Raw genomic sequence first — 21,928 nt, 5'->3', positions numbered from 1 at the left:
TAGAAGAATTTCCAGAACAAGTTGTCTAGAAATCACTTTAAAGAAATGTAGAATAGTTCTTTTGAAAATTATGGGAGTGCAGGTTCAGAACACAGGGGTGCAAGAAGTAAAACTAAACTTTTGTCACTTATAGAATTTATTGGGCCAGTGTTTTTAATAACTTAAAACTAGAAAATAAAATTGAAAACCAAGAAAAAAAAGAGCAGAACAAGAAGGGGGAAAAATAAAAGAAAAACGCGACAATTTTTTTCTCCTAAATTCTGACCAGCTCCGAGGTAGGAAGCAACAGACTCCAAATTCATACTCAATTCTTTCGATTAGTATTGTTGGTGTTTAAGGATTGAGGATGCGGTTTTATTGACGGTTTTAAAGTCGTGATTGAAACGGGAAAAGGGGTTTTGGAATGAAAAAAATGATCAATTTTTCAGAAAGAATATTTGGAACTTGAAATGGTTTGATTTGATCATGTTTTTCCAGCGTATGAATGTTTGTTGTTTAATTGGGTATGCAGATTAAGGTCGGAAAGCCATGGAAGAAGATATGTCGAGTTCAGTAACAGCAATAAACTCTTCCAATATTGGATTTCAGGTACTTTCTTTCTTATCTTTATTTTATTTCATGTGCTGTGATTTTTATTTTTGGTTCTATAGTTCCTTTTCTCTGGGTTCTTGAAAATATAATTTGGGGTGCTGTTTTATGCAGCTACTGAAGAAACAAGGTTGGAAAGAAGGGACTGGTCTTGGAGTATCTGAACAGGTTTTCTTTCTTACTCTCTTTTTTTTTCTAACTGAATGATGGAATTTGCTCTCAAAATTTGTAATCTACTTTGATTATAGAAAACAATGTATAATCATTGTGATAATTGCAAGGATTTTGAAGAATAATTGATTATGGAAACAGGGTAGATTAGAACCTGTGGAAACTTATATAAAGAATAATAAAAGAGGTTTGGGAGCAGAACAAGTGAAGAAAAAGGCCTTGAAAGTAAAACCAGATCGTAGTGATTCCTCTAAAGAGACCAGTCAACAGGTAATATTTTCTTGAGATTGCCTAGGGTTTTTATACAATTTATTTGTTTGCATCTTTTATGTAAAAATTTACCTAAACAAATTTAAATGGTAGAAAGAACTTTGGCTTGACATATCCAGAAGCATGACATAACCATGCAAATACTACTTTTTGTTTGGAGTTGGAGGATGATCAGCAAAGGTTTATTACTTAGAGAATGCTGGTTCCAAGTTTAATTGATTGAAATAGACTTATTCTTCAAGAAAATGGAGTTGAAGGAACACTAACCAAATGTAGTTGAACTGTTGAATATAATTGGGATGTGACCAAATTAACCTGTTATAAAATTTTATATTAGAACATGTGTCACGACGAGAGGAACCAATTCTGGTTTCTTTAACATGGGACTAGATTTTTTCATGTTACTGGAAATATGCTTTGAAAATTTGTTGCATTCAAGTTTATTATAGGGTTATTTTGGGAAGTTTTTTTCCTCTTCCTTTCAAAGTAAAAAGAAATGCTGAAACCACCAAGTTAGAAAATGAGACGAAGAAGATGCATGATAATAGTAATTTGTTCCAACAGTGTGGCAAAACTCATGTACTACAGCAGTACACAGTGTTGAGATCATTTTGAACTTACTGTATTTTTAAATTTTTGCATTTTTTAGCCATGTTGACATGAATACAAGATTTACAAGTTAATGATGTCCTGTTTTTCATTGACTGCAAATAATTTCAGGATCATTTACCTAAAAAGAAAAGCAAAACATTTTCTAAACGGATCAGAAAGATGCAGGAGTTTGAAAAGAAGATGCAAGAGAAGGAATTTGAACGCGCTTTTTTCAGAGAGTTCTGGCCAGATAATGTATAAAAGAGAATCAAGTAGTCCATACTCTGTCAGAAGAACTTGTGCAAAGGAACGAGGAATTAGGTGCAAATATTATTCACATTATCATGAGAAATATGTAAAAGGGGTGGAGGAAGAAGCATTGTAAGCATTGTACTAATATTTCATTTAGGGGCAAATTTCTCTTGTTTGTCTGGGGTACCCTGTATGTGACCTTGGTAATATGGATCTCCCTAGACAATGTTTTACTTTTTTGGTCCCTTTCTAACAAACATTTTAGCTGTACTGAACATGTTCTTTATGAAACATCCAATTTTTTTCTTGAAAACCGACTTGATTCTTAAAGAAATAATAAATCATCAAATGTTTTCAAGATTATAAACACAAAATTCTTTGTTCCATTACTTATTTTATTTCTAATTTTAGTATATAATCGGTTCTTAAAAAAGATACATGCGTATTAATTAGTCTATAAAGAAACTATTAACGAGCAAAATTGAACCTTAAAATTACTTACTGAACGTCAAAGAAAGACTAGGATGTGTTGTGTACAATTTTTAGGATTATTTGATGCTTCCTAGAGAATAAATTGAATTTGAGTACGTTTTTGTAGGATCAACTTTGGGTATTTACATTTTTTTAAACAAAATCAGAAGTATTTAGTCATGCCTAGAACAAATTCTATTACATCAATGAATGGATTATTATATATACTGAATTAAGGAGATGACATTGAAAAGAAGCTTGTTTTGTTGGGATCCTCTTTAATCTTGTCAAAATTCACCGGTCATATTTCTGTAGCACATTACTATGATGCCGTACAAAAGATCCAAACAACCTCAGCAGCATAAGAAGGAAGAAAGAGGTAAGAGAAGAATATACAAGTTTTGCTCCCAAATACGAAAAGGATTCATACTTCAAGAAGAGACAAAAAAAAAGAAAAGAATGAAAGAACTAGATTATATGGTTAATGAATGATGGTTACCCAGAAAATGATGTCATTTTCTTTTCTTGGAGTCTTCAGGCTTAATGAGCTGAACAGGAGCAGCTGGTATTCTGATCCACCATTCTCTAATCCTCCTTATCCATCTATCACTACTCTCCTTCCTACATGGCATCTCCCTTGTATAATACTCAAGGAATACCGCCAAAAATATATATTTTGGTGGAACGAAAGCAAACGCTACTGCTATGAATACGAGTAATAGTGCAACCTTCTCTGTTGCCTGCACAACAAATGCTAAACTTCAGAAAAAGGTTAACTATTCAGGAAACTTACTTTCCAATCAGCGGATACTTTATAAAATAGGAAATTAGCAGTGCTACAAAGGATGCCATTATTTATATGCTGATAAATAAACTTATTTATGACAAAAAAATATGTTCAGCAGGGAACGGGTGATAATTTGCTGTTATTGTATACATTAAAAATGAACCATTTAACTCAATGGAAAATGCTAGCTCAATGGAAAATATTAGTCTTCTAAAGAGTATTCTTGCAATATTCCTGGCCAAGATGGGGGGACATCTTGAAAAAATCCAAGGCTTCCTACTGTGCTTAAGTCATCATTTAGATAATGGCATTCAATAAGACTACTATTCCTTACGTTTTTTATAAGATCCTATTAAAGAAATTAGTTTCATATAGTCAGTAGCATTAAATTTGTCTTGAACTTGTATGTTTTTTCCAAAATTAACCCTAGCATTAATGAAATACACTTATTCTTTTTTTTAAATAATTAGTTTTAATCATGTTAGTCTCTTTTATAATTAACAATATAATTTCCCAAAATGTTCTTTATCCAAGACAAAGCTAGACAAACAAATAGTTTAAGACAATGCATTTTACTTGTTATTTTTTGAACTAAGAAAAATAATTAATAATGAAGGGTATTTTGTAAAAAAAATTAATGTGGTAGACATTCTAGATTGAATCTTACAAGAAGGGCAGGAGTATTAATAATTAATAGAATCCACAAAGTCTTCTCTCTTAATATATGCATTTCGTATACCTTGTACTGTGGACCTATACTTGGAATAGTACATTTATGGAGTTTAAGGTCATGAATTGCCATGAAGTTTGGGGTGGAAGGAATTTTGATTATTAGATCAGTGTTGGTCGCACCAGTAATGAAGTAAAAAGTTGTGGCAGTATGTTTTTTAAAATTTGGTGTAGCAGAATACCATATCTCAAAGGCACCTTGTGGCTGCGGTTAAAATTTCAAAGATTGTTTATTTAGCCTCTCTTTATTACCCTCCCCAGGGTTTCTTCAAGAAACCTGCCTATACAGAGGGATTGTATTTGTAGAGCTATTTTTCCCTTTCGAGCCTGTTTAAATTTTCAGTGTTTATTTGCATATGTTCAAATCAAAGCATGCCTTGTCCTCCTCCACCCTCTCTTCCTATAACTCAAAAAAATTCCAACAGATGATGAAGTTCTTTTCGTTTATGTTTAATAACATATCTACTTCATTCACATTGGATTATGAAAAGCAGCACAAACCTCATTATATTAATGTACGCATGTTAAAAAATGTATTCGACCAACTACATGCACAACGTTTTAATTTTTTCTTCGTAGAAATAGAGCAAGACTAGGACACTCACCTGTGGTAATATAGCAAGTAGAAGAGCTCTCAATTTTAGGAGAACAATATTTGCAGCTTGAATGAGTGATTCAAAATGTGTAATGGCCTCTTGTAATGTGAGAAGTTGTTCTACAGCATTTCGATTTGCGGGTGGAGTTACTACGAAGGCTTCTAATGATCTTCCCTTTCTGAAATACCTTCGCCAGAGCATGAGAACTGCAATACACACAAAAATAGATGGCAGAAGGTACTGGATCCACCCCCTGTATTCAGAATGGTGCGAAAAACATTATGGACAGATTAAAGGCAGGACAAAGTGGTGATTAGACGTACATCAGACATGCACTTGTTAAATAATAGAAAGACTACATTTTGTTCATTTGATTAATATCCTTCCATATTGATTTGTTTCTTTGCCTTCTGTTTTTCTTGACTCTCTTGCACTGTAATCTGGTTTAATTTACAATTATTTCTCAATAATCAATACATGTTAAAAGTCAACACCGTATAGTGATCAACTTGAGCTTTGTCCATTTATATGTGTGAGGAAAATGCTAAGAAACTAAAGAAACCATTGTTGGGTCTTACCCAAACATCTTAGGAACTGAGATCAAGTGGTTATGACTATGACATTTATACTAGACGGGACGAGAGTTGAGATAAGAAACAACATAAAATCCTTTTGAAATGTACAGAAATAAAAGAATTTTTTTATAAATCAGAATGTGATAGAGTTGAGAATCAAAGATACCTACTAACAAAAAATGAGAGTGATACTGGCTTTTATACGGAAATCACCAAATTTGAAACAGCAGATATAAATGACATCGGATATTAATGGGCCAAATCCAGTATATGCTGATTTTACAAGAAAACAATTACCTTATAATCATATAACAGGCGAGTAGCAAAAAGGCTGCTGATTTGTAAAAGTCTTTCCATGAGGCTAATAGCTGTAGTCGGTTAGCAGATACGATGACCGGGTATAGTAGTTCCTACAAAAGAGAAAAGAATTAACCATACAACATATATAAAAAATATTGGTTCCTTTTATTTTTCTTTCATCCTCTTGGGAAACCTTATAGTTTGAGTTTGAGAAGTTGAATCATGCCAACCCAGCATACATATCTTTAAGGTTTAAAATTGAAATACATTTCAAGTACGAAGCAAAATAACGAGATGAAGGAGCATTTTCAATTTTAGTTGCAGCATACTATGACAACGACAACAACAAAATCATATTTAACTAGGTTAGGATTTACGGCATATTATAACAACAACAAAATTATTTCCTTTCTGACTAATCCTCTTAACTTTACTATAATTTCCATGATCAGAGCAACTCGATTTACCAAAAAAAAAGGAATATAGAATGTAAATAATTATGAACCTTCATTACTGCAACATTTGTATCAATTCCCTCCACCTTCACTTGGTCCACAGTTGCTTGTGCAGCTTCAGCTTTTCCAGTGTCCAGAAGGGACTTTCTCACTGCCATTTCCAAGGGATGTATCTCACCAACCCGGAGATCACTAAAAAAACTTGTTCCCTCACAAATATCAACCAGCACTTTTGATCTGAATCCAAGATAGAAAAGTGCCATAACTGCAACCGGAGACACTGATAGATTTCCTTTTGTATCTTTAGCTGCAGGAATATCACGTTTACCAGAAACAGCCGTCAAATTTGCTAAGTTATGTGACATGGTTTCCAAGATTAGGTCTCCCCGGGGAAGAGTTTCAGCCAGGTTAAAAGTAAGTAAAGTTTTGTAGTGGGATGAGAAAAACCGGAAAGCTTCTCTAACTGCGCGATAACGGAAAATGCCCAGAATAGCCCTGGCAAGTACTTCTGATTTTTGTGTATCTTTAAGGTTGTATTTCCTGATAAACTTGTGTGTACGTAAGATCTCCAGACTAATGTCCAACCAATAGTCACGGCGCAAGTTTGCTTTAAATTCAGGGAATTCAAAATACACAGGCTCCGCTCTGTCAATACATCGGGAACAATCATAAAATTCGAGTGGAAAGCAAGTGGAATATATAGACAAGTCAGATGATATTTGTCAACAGATAACATACACAGAAGTTGACTTATACATCACAGCTTTATCAAACAGGCGAGCACCAAGGGGTCCAGTTAGATCAGGCTTTATGACCTGTTTCATATCTGAGCACAGATCATATCGAACAGCTTTCTCATATATTCCAACTCCCAGCGGCTCAAAGTACAGAGCATAATTGGTCAGGGTCAACCGCCCTATAAAGGTCAGAAAATTGAGGTTCAACTGAGTAAAGTGGAAAACATGTATGGATCATTCATTACTCAGCAAGATGAAAATGGGTTCCTAGTCAGTTTGTTACTACATTTCTCAGAGACAAAGCAGCGAGGAAAGGCAATCTAAAATAATTTATTTCATTAAATCCAGTTTGCTGGATTCTACAATTATCTTTTAATTAAGGCCCTAAAAAGACTTCCCTTGAGCATAAATAAAGGAGATTATTCCACGAATTTTTTTACACAAACAGACCTTCGTTATAACTAACCCGCATAAGGGTTTCCCTTCAATTAGTGCAAAATATACAACTAAGGGAATGTTCTAGAAATAATTAACTACAAAAATTCTATTGCAGCTCTTGGTGACTGATTGGGCTCTTGGTAGCTCAATGACTCCAGCAGGATTGTGTTAACTAGTGAGAGCAGGTAACCACCTATGCAAGCTATTTGAATCTGCCATAATCCTTGTAGTAATTCCAACATGTTGGCGAACTAAAATCAACATGGACAACTAGACTATTTCAACATATAAAATCGGTTTTGGGTATTACAATGAACAACTCACCAGGCCATGCAGCGATTCCAATATGTTGAAGAACAGGTTGAGTTGGAATTGTCCCATCAATATCAAGGACAATCTCTTCGTCGGCAAGCTGAAGATTTCCAATAGATGCAGACGTCACATTCTTAGAATTCTTGATAACCCTGCATGCAACTTGTGTCAACACAAACAACTACAACAACAGCAAAGCCTCATTCCATTAGATGAGTTTAACCACATGGACCACACTGCACCATTTGGCTGTTATTAAAGACCAAAGGTTCAGCAATGCAGCAAGTACACAAAAAACGTAAGTGACGAAGTGGAAGGAAAAAAAAAAACAATAATCGTACTTATCAAGGAATCTAAGGTATTTGTCATAAACAAGAAAATGAAGCCGATGCGCGGAACTACTCGTGAGCGCATAGAAGAGATTGTGGACAGTTACAATATCAGCAACGGAAACACACACAGGAGCAATCCGCGAGAAAGCCTCTTGACCAACTGTCTTCTTTTCATCAACCTAAATAAAATTCATTGCAATCACATCATCAACACTAATATTTGAATGACTATTCAATCTAGAGTTTAATTGTCATGTACCATCAATGTAAAAAAATTCCCAGTGTCAAATCATGATAAAAATGACTTTTTAGTTGATTCTTGTAAAAAAAAAAACCCAACAACACACTTATTCTAAATAACAATGTGTGACTGAAAAAGCAGTGCAAAATCCTTAACCCACATGACAATTTGTGATTGGATGATAGTATATAATCTTTTTACATTGTTAGTACAAAGCTTTTCAATTTTATTGCTTAGGATAATGGGATTGGATTGGATTGTTGGTGAAAACCTGAAGAGCCATATTAGTGGAACTTGAATAAAAGAAGGAGGAGTCATCCTCATCCGCGGTGGTTTCCTCTTTACTTGAACTGGGGATTTCCTGCAATGCAGAAAAGAACTGAATAACAATGATGATGATGATGATGATGAATGTGTGGAAAAGAGAACGGACTGAACTGGGAGGGTGTTGACGCTGGGATCCTCCCATGCAAGCATCATGTCAAAGGTTAAACGACGAAACTCCTTGTCGTTTAGAAAATCGGAGTTTTGACTGAGTTTTTGAAGCGCTTTGTAGGAACAGAACTCCAAGAGCTGTCTAGCGTAGGTGAGAAGCTCCTTGACGCCGAGAGGGAGTTCCGAATCGAAGCAGTATTGCAATTCCTGCGCGGACATTCCAAGGATCCTGCGCACACAACCAAATGCATTGGTAATGAAATGAAAATGAAAACGAAATGAAGGAAAAGAGAGAGAGAGTGAGGAGAATAACTTGGAGCAGCGGGAGACGACGGAGTTGGCGAGAGGAGAGAGCTGAGGGATGGGTTTGGGGGAATTGTCGGAACCATCGGCGGCGGCGTCGGCGTCCGGCGAAGAAGGCTTGCTGCGGTGGAATAAGGATTTGAGCGAGTTCTGATGATTTCGAAGGATGTTCTCCCACATTCCCTCCATCTCATTTCCTTCAATTGCTTTTCAATTCGATTCAACGATTTATCTCTCTTCTATCTCATTGCTATCTCATTGCTCATTGCAATTCGATTCAACCCACTTTGCTTCTGCACTCCTTCTTCTCCATCTTTTCACTTTTTCGCTTTCTCATCAATTTTCGAATCCCTTATTCATTTCCTTTTTTTAATTTTATTAAAAAACAACTCAAATTCATAAAATTCGATTTATTATATATTATTAAATATTTTAATTTCAAGTGTAATCTTCAACATACCCTCCACGTAAAAGTTATTAACTCGTGCGTTTAAATACTGATGCGGACACTGATGAGACACGGACACAAACACCGATCCAAAATGTAGGATACGGGGACATGAGATCTATATTATATAAATTGACAATAAAAATTTATGTGCACAAGTATTTTTCAGATTATTTTTTGGAGCAGAAAAATGTTTTTCATGACTGGTTCAAAAGGATTTGTTTCTTATTTTTATAATCATAATAAAAAATTATACAATAAATTTGAGTTTTTAGAAAATTAATGTATTTTTTCTTTTTAAAATTGTGTTAGAATCGTACTATAATTGTCAGAAATTCAACAATTACTTCACGGATATGTGTCATACAAGTGTCATACGAGTGTCGATGTTCGATATGAGTATCCAACATCGACACGCCATTTATAAGTGATTCGGTAGGTAATGATTTAATAGCGGATGATTTAATAAGTTTAAACCATCACTAAAATATGCTAGAAATAACTTTATATCATATTAAGAAGAATTTTTAAGCCAGTTTTATGAGGTTGAATATTGATTACTCCACTCTTTTTTTTCCTTCCACTCTCTTTTTTCCTTTGTAAGAAAACAATATATATTTTTTCCTTTATTTATATTTTATTATTTAAATGAAAACGTGTGTTATTTTTTCTTAAATTTAATTAAAGTGTTAAATTTTTCAAAAAATCTTTCATTTTCATTATTCTATAGGGAACGATCAACATTACTAAGGAAAAGTAACACCTTATGTTAAAATAGTGATGATATATTAATAATCCATAATTTTTTATATAACTTTTAATATTTTTAATATTATTTAATTATAAATTTACTTTTTATTATATATATTAATTATATATAATTCTAAGAGTTGTTAGAGTTAGATATAATTTTAAGATTCCTCAAAGTATCATTCTTCATGTATAAATCATATGACTAAATTAGCCTACACACATTTCAATTATGTTCTGTCACAACACAAAATTCAATCACAGAACACAGTTCTATATCTGATTCTGGGCTTCTACATGATGATGATGATGAGAAAACAAAAAAGACCTACAAAGTGGACAAGAAAATTGATTGCGAAGAATCCATTGATGAATGCAATTGAAATGAAACACATGCCCACACATTCCCAATTTGCTTACTGCATCTTCTTCTTCATACTCCACCAAGCAAATGGAGCAACTTTCTTCTCTTTCTCCATCACCCTCATGGCCCTTTAAGTCCTGGTACCTTCCCACATGCAGAGAAGGTGTTTGTGGGAAGTCCATGTCTGTGGGCACCCCTTTTGTCTCAGAAGAGAAGAAGACCATGATGCTTCTCTTGAGTTGCATCAGTGGGATGAAAACGCACGTGTAGAACACAATGGTCACTACCCACAAAGGGGAGTGACAAACCACAAAACAATTCATTCTGCAATTAATCCAATACCCCAAATGAAACCCTCTCTGTGACGATTCTGGTGTGCAGGTATCTGTTGTTATCAGTGACCATGATGCTTAACAGAAGCTGTATCTATCTATATATATATATGTATATATATTGCACACAGTGATATATGTTGCCACCGACCTCTTCATAAAATAATGCAAATCCTAAACCTGGATTCTTGTTTTATAAGAATAACTTCTTGCATTAGTTCTGACTTTGGACCCTGCTAATTTTTTATTACATAGGTCAGCTACAATTATTCATGGTTTTGTTCATCATAGGTTTTTGGCTACTTGTTTTATACCAAAATACAAAGTCGTCCCATGTTTAAGTATATGATTAAGAGATTATGTATCTAAATAGTTTTATACTGTATAAGTATGAAAAATTCTTCAACTTCATTATATTAATTATCAGCTTAAAATTCATAGAAAATTTAAACTCTTGAGAAAGTGATATAATTTTATTTTAATACAAACGAATAATTTTAAATTTAATTCAACTGTAATGTAGTTATAAAATGTCTTGAATCAATTCCGATTTCGAATTCGAGAGATAGTATTGTTAGGGTCAATCATCACATCAAAAGTATTGTTCGCTTTGGAGGTTGGTGTTCTGTCACGGTTTTATCCTTAAAAGACGTTTCGGTAGGTTGAGGAAGAAGAGAGAATGTGAGAGTTCAACTGAGGAGAAGGAGCAAGATGCAGCTCGACTAACCGAAAAGTAGTTTAAATCATTCTCTTGGTTCGAATCTTGTTCGATAACATTTTCAATATGAAATCTCCAATATATAATTAATATTTGTTGTGTTTTCATTGGTACACTAGACTTTTATATAGTGTTTTTTCTACATTCTTGATTAACAGGTATAGACGGACTATCTATGTATCGTTTTTGTTAATATATGAGTTAAAGTCTAATATTCTCATATTTATTTGTATTTTTTTTAATAATATTTTTTTATATGGTGATATATAATTGTTGTTACTTAATATGTCAGTGTATTGAGAGATGAAATTTTACACTGATGCGTATTAATGTTTATTATTTTGAAATAAATTCTTGTAATGTCAAATAATATTTAATTTAAAATAAAGAAATGGAGATTAATAGTAATAGATATGATGTTCCTTGACCTTGGGTTAATGATAATTAATTAAATGATGGAAAGATTAAGGTATGTGAGTATAAATAGGCGGTGTGGTGCGGTGGTTTTGGTTTATAATAATGAGGTAGCGCGTGTCGTGTGCAGAAGAAGTGCAGCGGTTAGCGGAGGGTTAAAGCTATCTCATTCTTCTTACTTACTTTTGCTTCTGCATCATTTCCACTAAACTAAGCATCTTCACCTCTCTCTTTTTTTTACTTTAACTTTTTCGCTACTTTTTTGTTTCTTTTTTATCACTTTATTCGTATGAAACATTGGTTACTGTTATTTTGTTGAGGGCTTCTTTTCTTTCATTTTGTTCTTCATTTCTGTTTTTCTTCTGATTTTTTAGTTTAGAGAATATTTGTAATAGGGATTTTAAATATTTAATATTTAATATATAATAATGACATATTTTTGTTTTGGTTGATATATTTATTTATATGATTCTGATGTGGTTGGATTATATTATATTTGTTCCCTGTATTACTAAAATAGTCCTAGAATGCAATGCTTCTAATAAGTAACACAATGGTTTAGAATAGAATGTGAAAAGTGTCTTCTTTTTTTCCCACTAAGTTGTCTTAAGAATTACTATTTTGGAATAAAGCGTCATTTATAACCTAATAATACATCATGGTTATCAATCTTGCATCGCATGAATTTCATCACACCCGCAAGACCCAATCTCCTTTTATTAGGTTTATTAACAATAAAATATCCACAATATTTATATAAATTAGTATATATTTCAAAGAATGAGATACGTAATCATCTAATCCTAAACAATGAGTGTCGAGTGTTGAAATCTGACTTGAACGTCAGAGTATTTTTTACAGGTACCATTTCAGCCCAGACCTAACAAGGAGGAGGAGTGGAAGAGCGAGTGTGAAAGTTTAGCCGAGAAAGAAAGAGTGAGCTGTAGACCGACTGGTCGAATGAGTAGTTTGAATCGTTCTCTTAGTTCCAACCTCATTCGAGAACAAAAAGAAAATGTTTTCCTCTTTTTAAAATGATTTCTAGATTATCTTTTTCAAAAAAAAAATCATAGAACATACTTTTTAGAATTCATGAAATATATTATGAAAAGAAATTAAAATAGAATTTTCAAAAATCATTTTTTAGAAAAACATCTTTTCAGAAAATATTTTTTGGAAGATTTCTCAAATAAACTTTCCTTTAGGAATGTGTTCTCTAGAATAAATTTTTAAAATATATTATAAAAGGAACTTTTTTGAATGAGGGTGAATTAGATGTTGCATTTGGTGATTTGAGTTAAATAATATGGTGCAAGAAGAAATTTGATATGAAGGAAAAAAAGACCAATAATATATTGGTGGAACCTTTGAGTTAATCATTCACAAGATAGGCCCACATCGTGGGTCCTTAGCCTTGCTGAAAAGAGTAGATATGATAACTTGGGAGAATTTGTTTAAGTATTACCTGTAAAGTGAACGTTTCAAGTATATATATACCACTTATATTATTTTCTATTACATAAATCACATCACTTCTTTTCATTGTGTAACGTATGTGAACTTCTAGAGATAAAAAGGTTTAAAAAGCATAAACGAGATTATAAATGTAAAATTATCACTATTCAACTGATTAAATGACTCTTTTTATCCTAAGCTATTTTATCTCGTTAATTTTATTTATTATCAAGTACAGTCTATTTTTCAAATATAATTAAAACAATATTCTATTAAATTTTGAAAATTAGAATATATATATATATTAGATAAGGAAAATATGATCTTTTAAAATAAAAATGAAATGGAGAAATTTTGTAATCATACAATAACATACTCCTATTTATATCATTTTGAGGATTTCATTTTAAAGATTTTGTTTTAAAAGATTTTGAAATTTATTAATGGAGGATAATCTTATCGTATTAGACACGTTCTTAGAAACCCATGCATAGTAACCATATTAAGTTGGGTCATCATAGTTAACATTCTACACTCAACAATGGATAGGAAAAACAAAACATATAAGTCTTTAAATAAACATTCATACACGAAAGCAAGATAAGTATTCCTTAATAAAAAGAAGCTCAATATCATTTTGGTTATTATACAAGTAGAAGAATTTTGGAAACTCTTCAACTCATCCCTTCAAGACATACTCGAAGGCATATGAATTCACTTTGTTGAGCACCTAATGGTACTCAAAACTCAAGATGGAAGATAACTTATCCTTATGTTTCCTATTAAGGTACTTGGTCTTACTTGACATGTACCTTCTTAGTCATAAACATTTCATTTTCGTCCCCATTAAGCTTGAGTTGCGATAAAGTGATGATTAACGATCGTCGCTAGTGGAGCCTTCACAACCACCTTTCATTTTCGTTCACATTAAGCTTGAGTTGCAATGAAATGATGATTAACCATTGTCGCTAATGGAGTCTTCACAACCACCTTTCATTTTCGTCTTCATTAAGCTTGAGTTGCGATGAAGTGATGATTAACCATCGTCGCTAGTGGAGCCTTCACAACCACCTTTCATTTTCGACCCCATTAATGACATCATATTGCAAGATCAAATCATCTTCGCTTGAAGCGCTTAAAACTCATATGGAAACCATTATCTAAAAGAATGAAATGAGTGTCCAAAATGTCATTACTCGCATGCAACACAAGTTTGACAAGGATATGGAGCTTTTGCGAAATCAACATCATGATGAGATGCACGTTCTTCATTAGCAAATCACACACTATACCAAGATTGGACCACCCACCAATTCAAACAACGTCTACAATAACATATAGAGCAAGAAGTCAAATCACATCCTGTGATTCCTTCCTCTTAAACCAGTTGAGAATATAGGTCTAACAACACAAAACATTCAAGAAAAAGTGGTTATGGATGTGCAACAAATTATGAACTATGCTAATCTTGAGGACCAACAAAAATACTCGACTTGGTTCAATATGTGGGTCAAACGCAAACATCCTAAGATCATGAGTATGCGATCTACAAATATCATTTAAAACATTGTCACCTCTTCAAAAAAAGAATGAAGGTATTACTGGTTACTTATCAATCAATTGATTCATTCAACACTTTTTTTCACAATATTAATATAAAGTTGATAAGATTTAATGAATACTTCCAATAACTTTTATAATTGATAGTATTTAAGTTAGTGGATAAAATTTAATGAATACTTCCAAGAAAATATTTAGGTTTGGTGAAATATCCAATAAAATAGTTATCAAATATTTGACTGTTTTTTTACATAAATAAATTTTCGAATATATTTGAGTTTTTCCATTACAAAGGTGACTTGGTCCAATTACCTTAAGTAGGTATCATATTCTCAATATTTTACCAAAGAATAAATATGCACTTACTTATTTATTTGTATAAAAGAATTTTATAAAATATAGCATTATATTTTTATCAAGCAATTGCTAATCACACAAGGAGCCATTCTTTTAAAAAGATGTGCTGTGTTATTTGCATCAACGGTTTAAAGGTGATTATGATAAGTCCTTTATGAGGTTTCTTGAAAAAAAAAAGGATTGAATGTATACAATATTTATGTTGCAGTAGAAAAATAACAAATAATAACTGCAAAGAAGGTTGTTTGAGGCTCATTTCAACAGTTTATTATTATAGTAAAAAATCATGTGGTTATTATTAAAATATATCCAGCATAAAGCATTTGATACAGTGGACCACCCTGACCAACGTCAAATGTTGAATTAGGTTAATAGAGGGGTAAGTCCTGAAAAGTGACATTTGAATAAGGTAATACAAGGGTAAGTCCTCAAAAGTCTGAAGGAATATAACCACAGCATATGAAAGGAACATTTGAAAATGGTCCCACTAGACAACTTATAAATGCATATTTCTATTTGTTGACATAGTAATAAAAGTCAAAGCAGTTTGTTTTGTTGGGAATAGAAAATGACGCCTGGATACCAATTATGGTCAATGAGAATGGGACAGAAAATCAAAATAATACACACACAATCACAAATCACATAAATAATGCTGTTAAATAAGAACTAGGACAGGTTGTCACCTCTTCGATATAGCAACATAAAAAATCAATTAATAACTTCCATATTCAATAAAAGTACAAAATATTATCTTTAAATATTTAATCAGTCAAATTTATCATCATATACTTTACAAAATTAAAATAAAATGAAATATATATTACATACCTTTAAAGCAATGGTTTTGTCAAGCAATTGGAAGAAGTAACCAATCCCCATTGATTATTCGTATTAGCAACCCCACTGAAAAATGTTCATAGACACAATAATGATTCTTTACTAGAAGATAAGGATGACAACAGATAGGTAATGAGCATTAACATTTCACAATTTGGTGTGACATAAAACTTTGGAAAAGAAAAAGGAAAATGAAAAAACTCATGTCCTATGTAGAAGAGATACCGACACGAACACTCAATACAAGATACCAACACGAACAATAAATATGAATACTGATATGACACGAAACGAATATTAGTATAAAATCACATACAATCTGAACACTGATACGACACGAAACGAATATTAGTATAAAATCACATACTATCTTTCAATGTAAAACACGATAACACAAAACACAATGCAACTATCCGTGTCAACGAATACAAATACAAAATTTAAGAGAAGTTTTCGGACAGTTGTGAGTATGTAATAAAGAGTTTGATTATATAAGAAAACATTTTCTACCCATCAATCAATATTTGGTGATAAGAAAAGAAAATGAGCATAGCCCTATGACGTGATTTAATTTAAGAAATTGAAAGGGAAAAAGAGGAAAGAAAGAAAAGATGGAAGAAGAAGAAAATGAAAGGACAGGAGATTAGGAGAGACCACACTTTGTCACGGCCATGCCTGCTGTTAGCACGCTTTCTGTCTCGAACAACTTTTATCGAACACATTCCACGCAGTTTCTTTTCTCACCAATAAATTAAAAGCTAAAACCAACACTCACACTACACACTGCACACATCCCTCTCTCTCGATTCATCAAACTCTCGCTCTCTCCCGTGACTCCCTCGCCATAATAACCAACATGAAAATCCAAACAACGAAATAGACTTCCAACCTTAGTAATCCAAGCATGCGATCCCCTCAGCCGCTTCGCAACGGCGGTGATAACAGTTGTTCACCGTCTCACAACCCTCGCTTCCACTCCACGGTGGCGGAACACAAACTGCGCCGTTTCAACTCCCTCATCCTCGTTTTACGCCTCGTCTCCTTCTCCTTCTCCCTCGCCTCCTCCGTCTTCGTGCTCACCAATACTCGCGGCTCCGATTCTCCTCACTGGTACCACTACGACACCTTCAGGTACTCTTCTTACAACTACTTTCTTTCTATTTCAAACCTAATTTATATAATCTATCCGTTTGTTTCAAAATTCGTGTCGGAAATTGAATATTAAGTTACCGAAATCCGTCCAGGTTCGTTCTCGCGGCGAATGCGATAGTGGCGGTGTACTCCGTGTTCGAAATGGGCGCGTCGGTGTGGGAAATTTCACGAGGCGTAACACTGTTCCCCGAAGTGTTGCAGATATGGTTCGACTTCGGACATGACCAGGTCATAGTCAAAATAAGATTCAACAAATTCCATACTCTCTGTTGTTAATTGTTTCAGTCTGAATTGTGTGTGGGGAGGAGTGATGTGATGTGATGTGGTGGCGGTGCAGGTGTTCGCGTACCTGCTGTTGTCGGCGAACGCGGCGGGGACGACGATGGCGAGGACGCTGAAGGAGATGGACACGTGTAGGGCGAGCAATGCGTTCTGCGTGCAAATGGACATAGCCATAGCGTTGGGATACGCGGCGTTTGTGTTCCTAGGGTTGACCTCGCTCCTAACGGGGTTCCGCGTGGTCTGTTTCATAATCAACGGTTCCCGTTTCCATCTCTGAGTTTGGTTTTGCGTGGGAACGACACAGAGGAAACCAGCCATAAACGAATATTTTGGGTGGGGCCGGGTTTTCTTTTCACTGTTCTCCAAAACACAAAGCCCTTTGTATCAAAATTATTTATTAAAAGTAAGTAATTCAAGTACAAGAGCCTCTTTTGCTGGGACTGTGTACAGACCAATTTTTTTTTTTTTTTTCCATACATTAGTTTCTATTTCATAATATGTATCTTCATTATTTTTAACAAATCTTAATAACACCTTCGCTTATTTTATATTTTTATAGTGCAATAATTATTTTTTATTTTTTATTTTTTGAGTCACAAACTATATACTCTCTAGTCATAAGTTTTTTATTTTCATAATAATAATTTCTTATAAATTCAAGACTTGTTTTCCCCTCTCTCTGTATATAAATATGTAAATAAATTAAATTACGAGTCTAAAATCTACTTCGTACTTGTATTATGGACAAAGCTGATTTTAGGTTAAAATAAAAGATTTTCCCCCATAATTATTTAGAGAATATTCGACCAACTTCACATGCTAGCAATTTAGGATTTAAATTCCCCCCATGTCATCTTTCACATAGAATAAAACCCGCTCAAAGAAAGTACTTAAGCTTTGGGTACTTTAATATATAACCGCATTTTGTGAACTCGGAATTTTCGATAATATTAATCATTGTTTATGACTATGAATAATTTATACGAATATCATCTTAATTATAAAAAATATATTTGGATTCTAGTAAAAAAAAATCATTAATATCTTTATTTCTAAAAGAAAAAAAAAATCTTATTTATTTTTTATATTAAAATTCACAAAAGTAATGTAACAATTACAATTCCAACAAATCTTTATAATCCTAAATTCATGTTTGGGTTCCCCCGCCTCCTAGAACCAAGCCAAACACTGAATTTATATAAAGCATAATTTTATATTTATTGATATAAACTACACACAAACATGATAAAAAGAACATAATCTTTTACAGGGTCTTACGGGTAGATTTAAAATTGCAGTATCCAACTGCTATTTGTTTATTTAGTTTAGAAGTTTATGCGAAATAAAATGAGGTAAATATTCATGTACAAAAATCACGTTAGATCTAATTTAAAGTATTCACTGTAAAAATTAATCAATATGTCATAATAGTAATTTACGATTGGATGATAAAGTAGAATTATTTTATATTTTCCATGTATAGTTATAATTAAGATAAGTGACCTAAACTGTGCATATTTATATCGAAATACATTCATAATCCAATTTTTTATACAACCCCATTACAACTTTTAATATTTTTTATATCATTTAATTACAAATTTATTATATTTTCAATATAACCCCATTACAATTTTTAATATTATTATTTTAATATTTTTTATATCATTTAATTACAAATTTGTTATTTATTATATATATATTTATTTATTTTTAAACTCATCATTTCCCGTTTACATCAACTTTAGAACAAAACAAGGGATGTTTGTTGCTGCATGGGACCACCAGAAATTGATACTTAATCGTGCTTCTCCATCAAGCATGGCATGGTAACAATCACTGTACAAAAAACATCATTGACTTGATTGCATCATATTCTCCCACTAACATTAGTGGTAGAACATTAAGATGCTTATAGACGAGACCAGATTGAAGTTGTATTTTATTTCCAAATCATCCTCACTCAGGAAGTCATTAAGAAAAAAATTCTCCTAATATTATTTCCTTTACATACTAAAATTTTGAAATCAAACCCAAATAAAAAAAAAATCCAAACCCCTTCCATTTGAACTATTATATAAGGCCAGTTTTCGGCAACAAACTTTAAAACTGAGCTACTAAATGCCAAACTTACGTTTTAGAGGTGGCTAAACGCCAAAACAACAATTATAACGATGGCATCCAAATATATCCATGCCATGGGCTTGCCCATTTTCCCTAAAAGCTCGCAATCCAAAGCAAGACTATGTTTTTGTTAAGCACCGGAACTCGCAAAAGCAAAGTTCCAAAATTTACAACTGAGCACTAATAAATACTTGAACAAACACGGTCCTGATTGAGCTTGATTGCTAGTATACTACACTCTTCGACCATTCAAGTTGGACCTCAGTGTACAATTTCATGGAAAAGACTCTTCTTATCTTCCAACATTATCAGTAAACACCTAACTAATGAAGCATGATAGATGCTCACTAGTATTATCTATCACAATGCAAATACTGGAATGATCCACTGCTATATCAGGACATTTTCAGGAGATGTTTTCTAGACTTTCACTAACACCACATCAAGATCATTACTCTACCTAACACGACAAAAACACTAACTATTATGCATATCCACATACTGGCACCCCATGTTGCAAGAACTTTTTAGAGTCACCCGACGTATGGCAAGGCCAAAGGAAAATTACGCAATGGTCATCAAACCTCTGATAAGGATGTTCGCTATTTCAAGATATTTAGAGTCATCATTTTGTAACCTTGCAGTTGAATGACCTCATATAAACAGTACTTAATAAAAAGACATGCAAGCTCCATAAGATAGGGAGAAGATGCGCATAAAGAAGCATCACATCTATTACTTTAGCTAACTATAAACCAAAATTCATAATCTGTAGTTTTTATCATAAGCCAACAAGCACATAAATGAAAATTGAAGACATCAACTAGCCGCAAAATTCTACAACATTGTTTAGCATGCTTGATCCAACTTAATATAGAGAAATAGTTCAACAAGATGCTTCTTCACAAGATCTTTTGATCTTGACAAAAGTCAGAAACAGTTTATCATATGCTCTTGGAGTTATTCGTATACTAGAATTAAAGTACCACTTCGGTAACATAGTAACATATAATTGTGATTAATAAAGGAATTTAATTTATAAGATTATAAAATTACAATATTTGTCCTATGATTAAAATGAATTGAAAATTAAATATAATTTTTATTTTATTTTTCATGAAATGTGTGTGATTAAAACAGATATTTAATGCAAACCTTTATTACAGGTGAAACACCAACTAATGGGAGAAGAGAACCAAAAGCATTTAAGGAACTATGTCTAAGTTTTATCCAAATGATTTCTTAACATGAAGTCCTAATACCAACAAACCACAAATTTAATTATTTAAGGGTCACATCATCCAAGTGGAGCACGAAAACATTAAGGCTTACATTCAGAATTCACCATCTACAACTATAAAGAGTAAAAGAGTCACCAACAATATTTGGCAACCAAAAATTTCCTTACACCTTACTTAAACGAGCAAACCTTGGTCCACCTTTTGCAGTCTTTCAATTCTTCCCAGTTGAATCATTTCACAGTTATGCAATGCATATAGGCATATACAGGATATTCATAAATGAGCCGAGTAACAGGCCAATATTTTATAAGCCGTGCAAAAAAACAAGATCATTAGCTCTAATAACTCAACAAGCTTTTTGTGCGGAAATTATTTGTGAGGAAAAAGTTTGTACATCATAAAAATGGCGAACTATTTCAGAATTATCAGGAACAGAACAAATATAGGCTTTAAAATTTCAACGTAAAATAAATAAAAAAAGCGATCGCAGTGGGATTCGAACCCACGACCTTTAGATTCGGAGTCTAACGCGATATCCACTCCGCTATGCGATCGTTACACGAAAGTTATGAAATAAAAATTTGAAGAACAGCCGCAACATTGAGATGAATATGGTCATGCAGATCTACGAAGCGAAAGCGACAAAAAAATCCCTCGCATAACTCAATTATTCCAAGGAAAGTAAAAAATAAAGGAAAAAACTAAACGGCATACGAAGGCTAGAATGGCGAAGACGAAAGAGAATGAAGATCAAGACATAACTACGGCATGCACATAAATCTACAAAGCGATGGAATCGGAAATCTAGCATTGGTAGCGCGAGCGAGTGGAAGAGAGAAATTAGGTTACCTGGTAGTTTTCTTCTGAGTTTTCTCCCATGATGAAATGAAACCAACTCTTTGATCTGCTTCTACATTTATTTTATACCTCACTGTGGCGTACGTGGGCCTAACGATTAATTGCAATCTTAATCAAACTTATACTTAACCACGCGGCCCACATCGACACGCGGTTAATGCTTTTTTTCCAGCCCACGTGTCATGCACTCATGTTAATATATAAATAAAATTAATTTCACACTTTAATATTAAAAAACAACCACTTTACAACCCATTTTTTTAAATAAAATATTATATTATATTACAATAAAATAATAATAATTTTTTATGTCAAAGTGAATGAACTTTGCTTTTTTATGTCCAGTTCCATTTTCATTACAGTTAATATAGAAAGTAAAAAAATATATAGTTAACCACCAAGAAATTATTTTGAATTTAGAAACAATATTTTTTCCTTCTTCATTAGATG

General features: G+C 33.0%; 3 protein-coding genes, 2 long non-coding RNA genes and 1 other non-coding gene across 7 annotated transcripts; 2 read left to right on the top strand and 4 right to left on the bottom strand.

Moving 5' to 3' along the window:
* The first annotated feature begins 174 nt into the window (after positions 1-174).
* LOC137828023 (uncharacterized) lies at positions 175-2,185 on the top strand. Its single transcript, XM_068634422.2, has 5 exons — positions 175-275; positions 512-588; positions 703-756; positions 901-1,029; positions 1,750-2,185. The coding sequence occupies exons 2-5, from the start codon at positions 529-531 to the stop codon at positions 1,879-1,881; spliced, it is 375 nt and encodes a 124-aa protein (XP_068490523.2). The 5' UTR covers positions 175-275; positions 512-528; the 3' UTR covers positions 1,882-2,185.
* Positions 2,186-2,589: 404 nt separating this feature from the next.
* On the bottom strand, positions 2,590-9,048 carry LOC137828022 (polygalacturonase inhibitor (DUF639)). Its single transcript, XM_068634421.2, has 10 exons — positions 8,594-9,048; positions 8,284-8,509; positions 8,117-8,206; positions 7,614-7,783; positions 7,285-7,424; positions 6,524-6,701; positions 5,836-6,430; positions 5,328-5,440; positions 4,465-4,708; positions 2,590-3,083 (listed from the first exon to the last, which is right to left on the bottom strand). The coding sequence occupies exons 1-10, from the start codon at positions 8,770-8,772 to the stop codon at positions 2,856-2,858; spliced, it is 2,163 nt and encodes a 720-aa protein (XP_068490522.2). The 5' UTR covers positions 8,773-9,048; the 3' UTR covers positions 2,590-2,855.
* Positions 9,049-13,612: 4,564 nt separating this feature from the next.
* On the bottom strand, positions 13,613-16,606 carry LOC137827918 (uncharacterized). Of its 2 annotated transcripts, none has more exons than XR_011083796.2 (3): positions 16,481-16,606; positions 15,813-15,887; positions 13,613-14,389 (listed from the first exon to the last, which is right to left on the bottom strand). It is a non-coding gene; the product is annotated as an uncharacterized LOC137827918 (long non-coding RNA). The 2 variants fall into 2 exon arrangements; XR_016523301.1 differs by having other exon boundaries at positions 13,613-14,224.
* On the top strand, positions 16,203-17,805 carry LOC137827917 (CASP-like protein 4C2). The gene is made up of 3 exons (XM_068634294.2): positions 16,203-16,952; positions 17,066-17,201; positions 17,311-17,805. Exons 1-3 carry the CDS (start codon positions 16,726-16,728, stop codon positions 17,530-17,532), a joined length of 585 nt encoding a protein of 194 aa, XP_068490395.1. The 5' UTR covers positions 16,203-16,725; the 3' UTR covers positions 17,533-17,805.
* A 2,830-nt stretch (positions 17,806-20,635) lies between these two features.
* Positions 20,636-21,534, bottom strand: LOC137827919 (uncharacterized). Its single transcript, XR_011083797.2, has 2 exons — positions 21,470-21,534; positions 20,636-20,837 (listed from the first exon to the last, which is right to left on the bottom strand). It is a non-coding gene; the product is annotated as an uncharacterized LOC137827919 (long non-coding RNA).
* Positions 21,102-21,174, bottom strand: TRNAR-CCG (transfer RNA arginine (anticodon CCG)). The gene has a single exon. It is a non-coding gene; the product is annotated as a tRNA-Arg (tRNA).
* Positions 21,535-21,928: the final 394 nt, after the last annotated feature.

This window comes from Phaseolus vulgaris, chromosome 7 (assembly GCF_051622355.1).
Source record: "Phaseolus vulgaris cultivar YP4 chromosome 7, ASM5162235v1, whole genome shotgun sequence".
Taxonomy (NCBI): domain Eukaryota; kingdom Viridiplantae; phylum Streptophyta; class Magnoliopsida; order Fabales; family Fabaceae; genus Phaseolus; species Phaseolus vulgaris.
The sequence above is the reverse complement of the archived record's forward strand: the minus strand, read 5'-3'. Positions and strand labels throughout refer to the sequence as shown.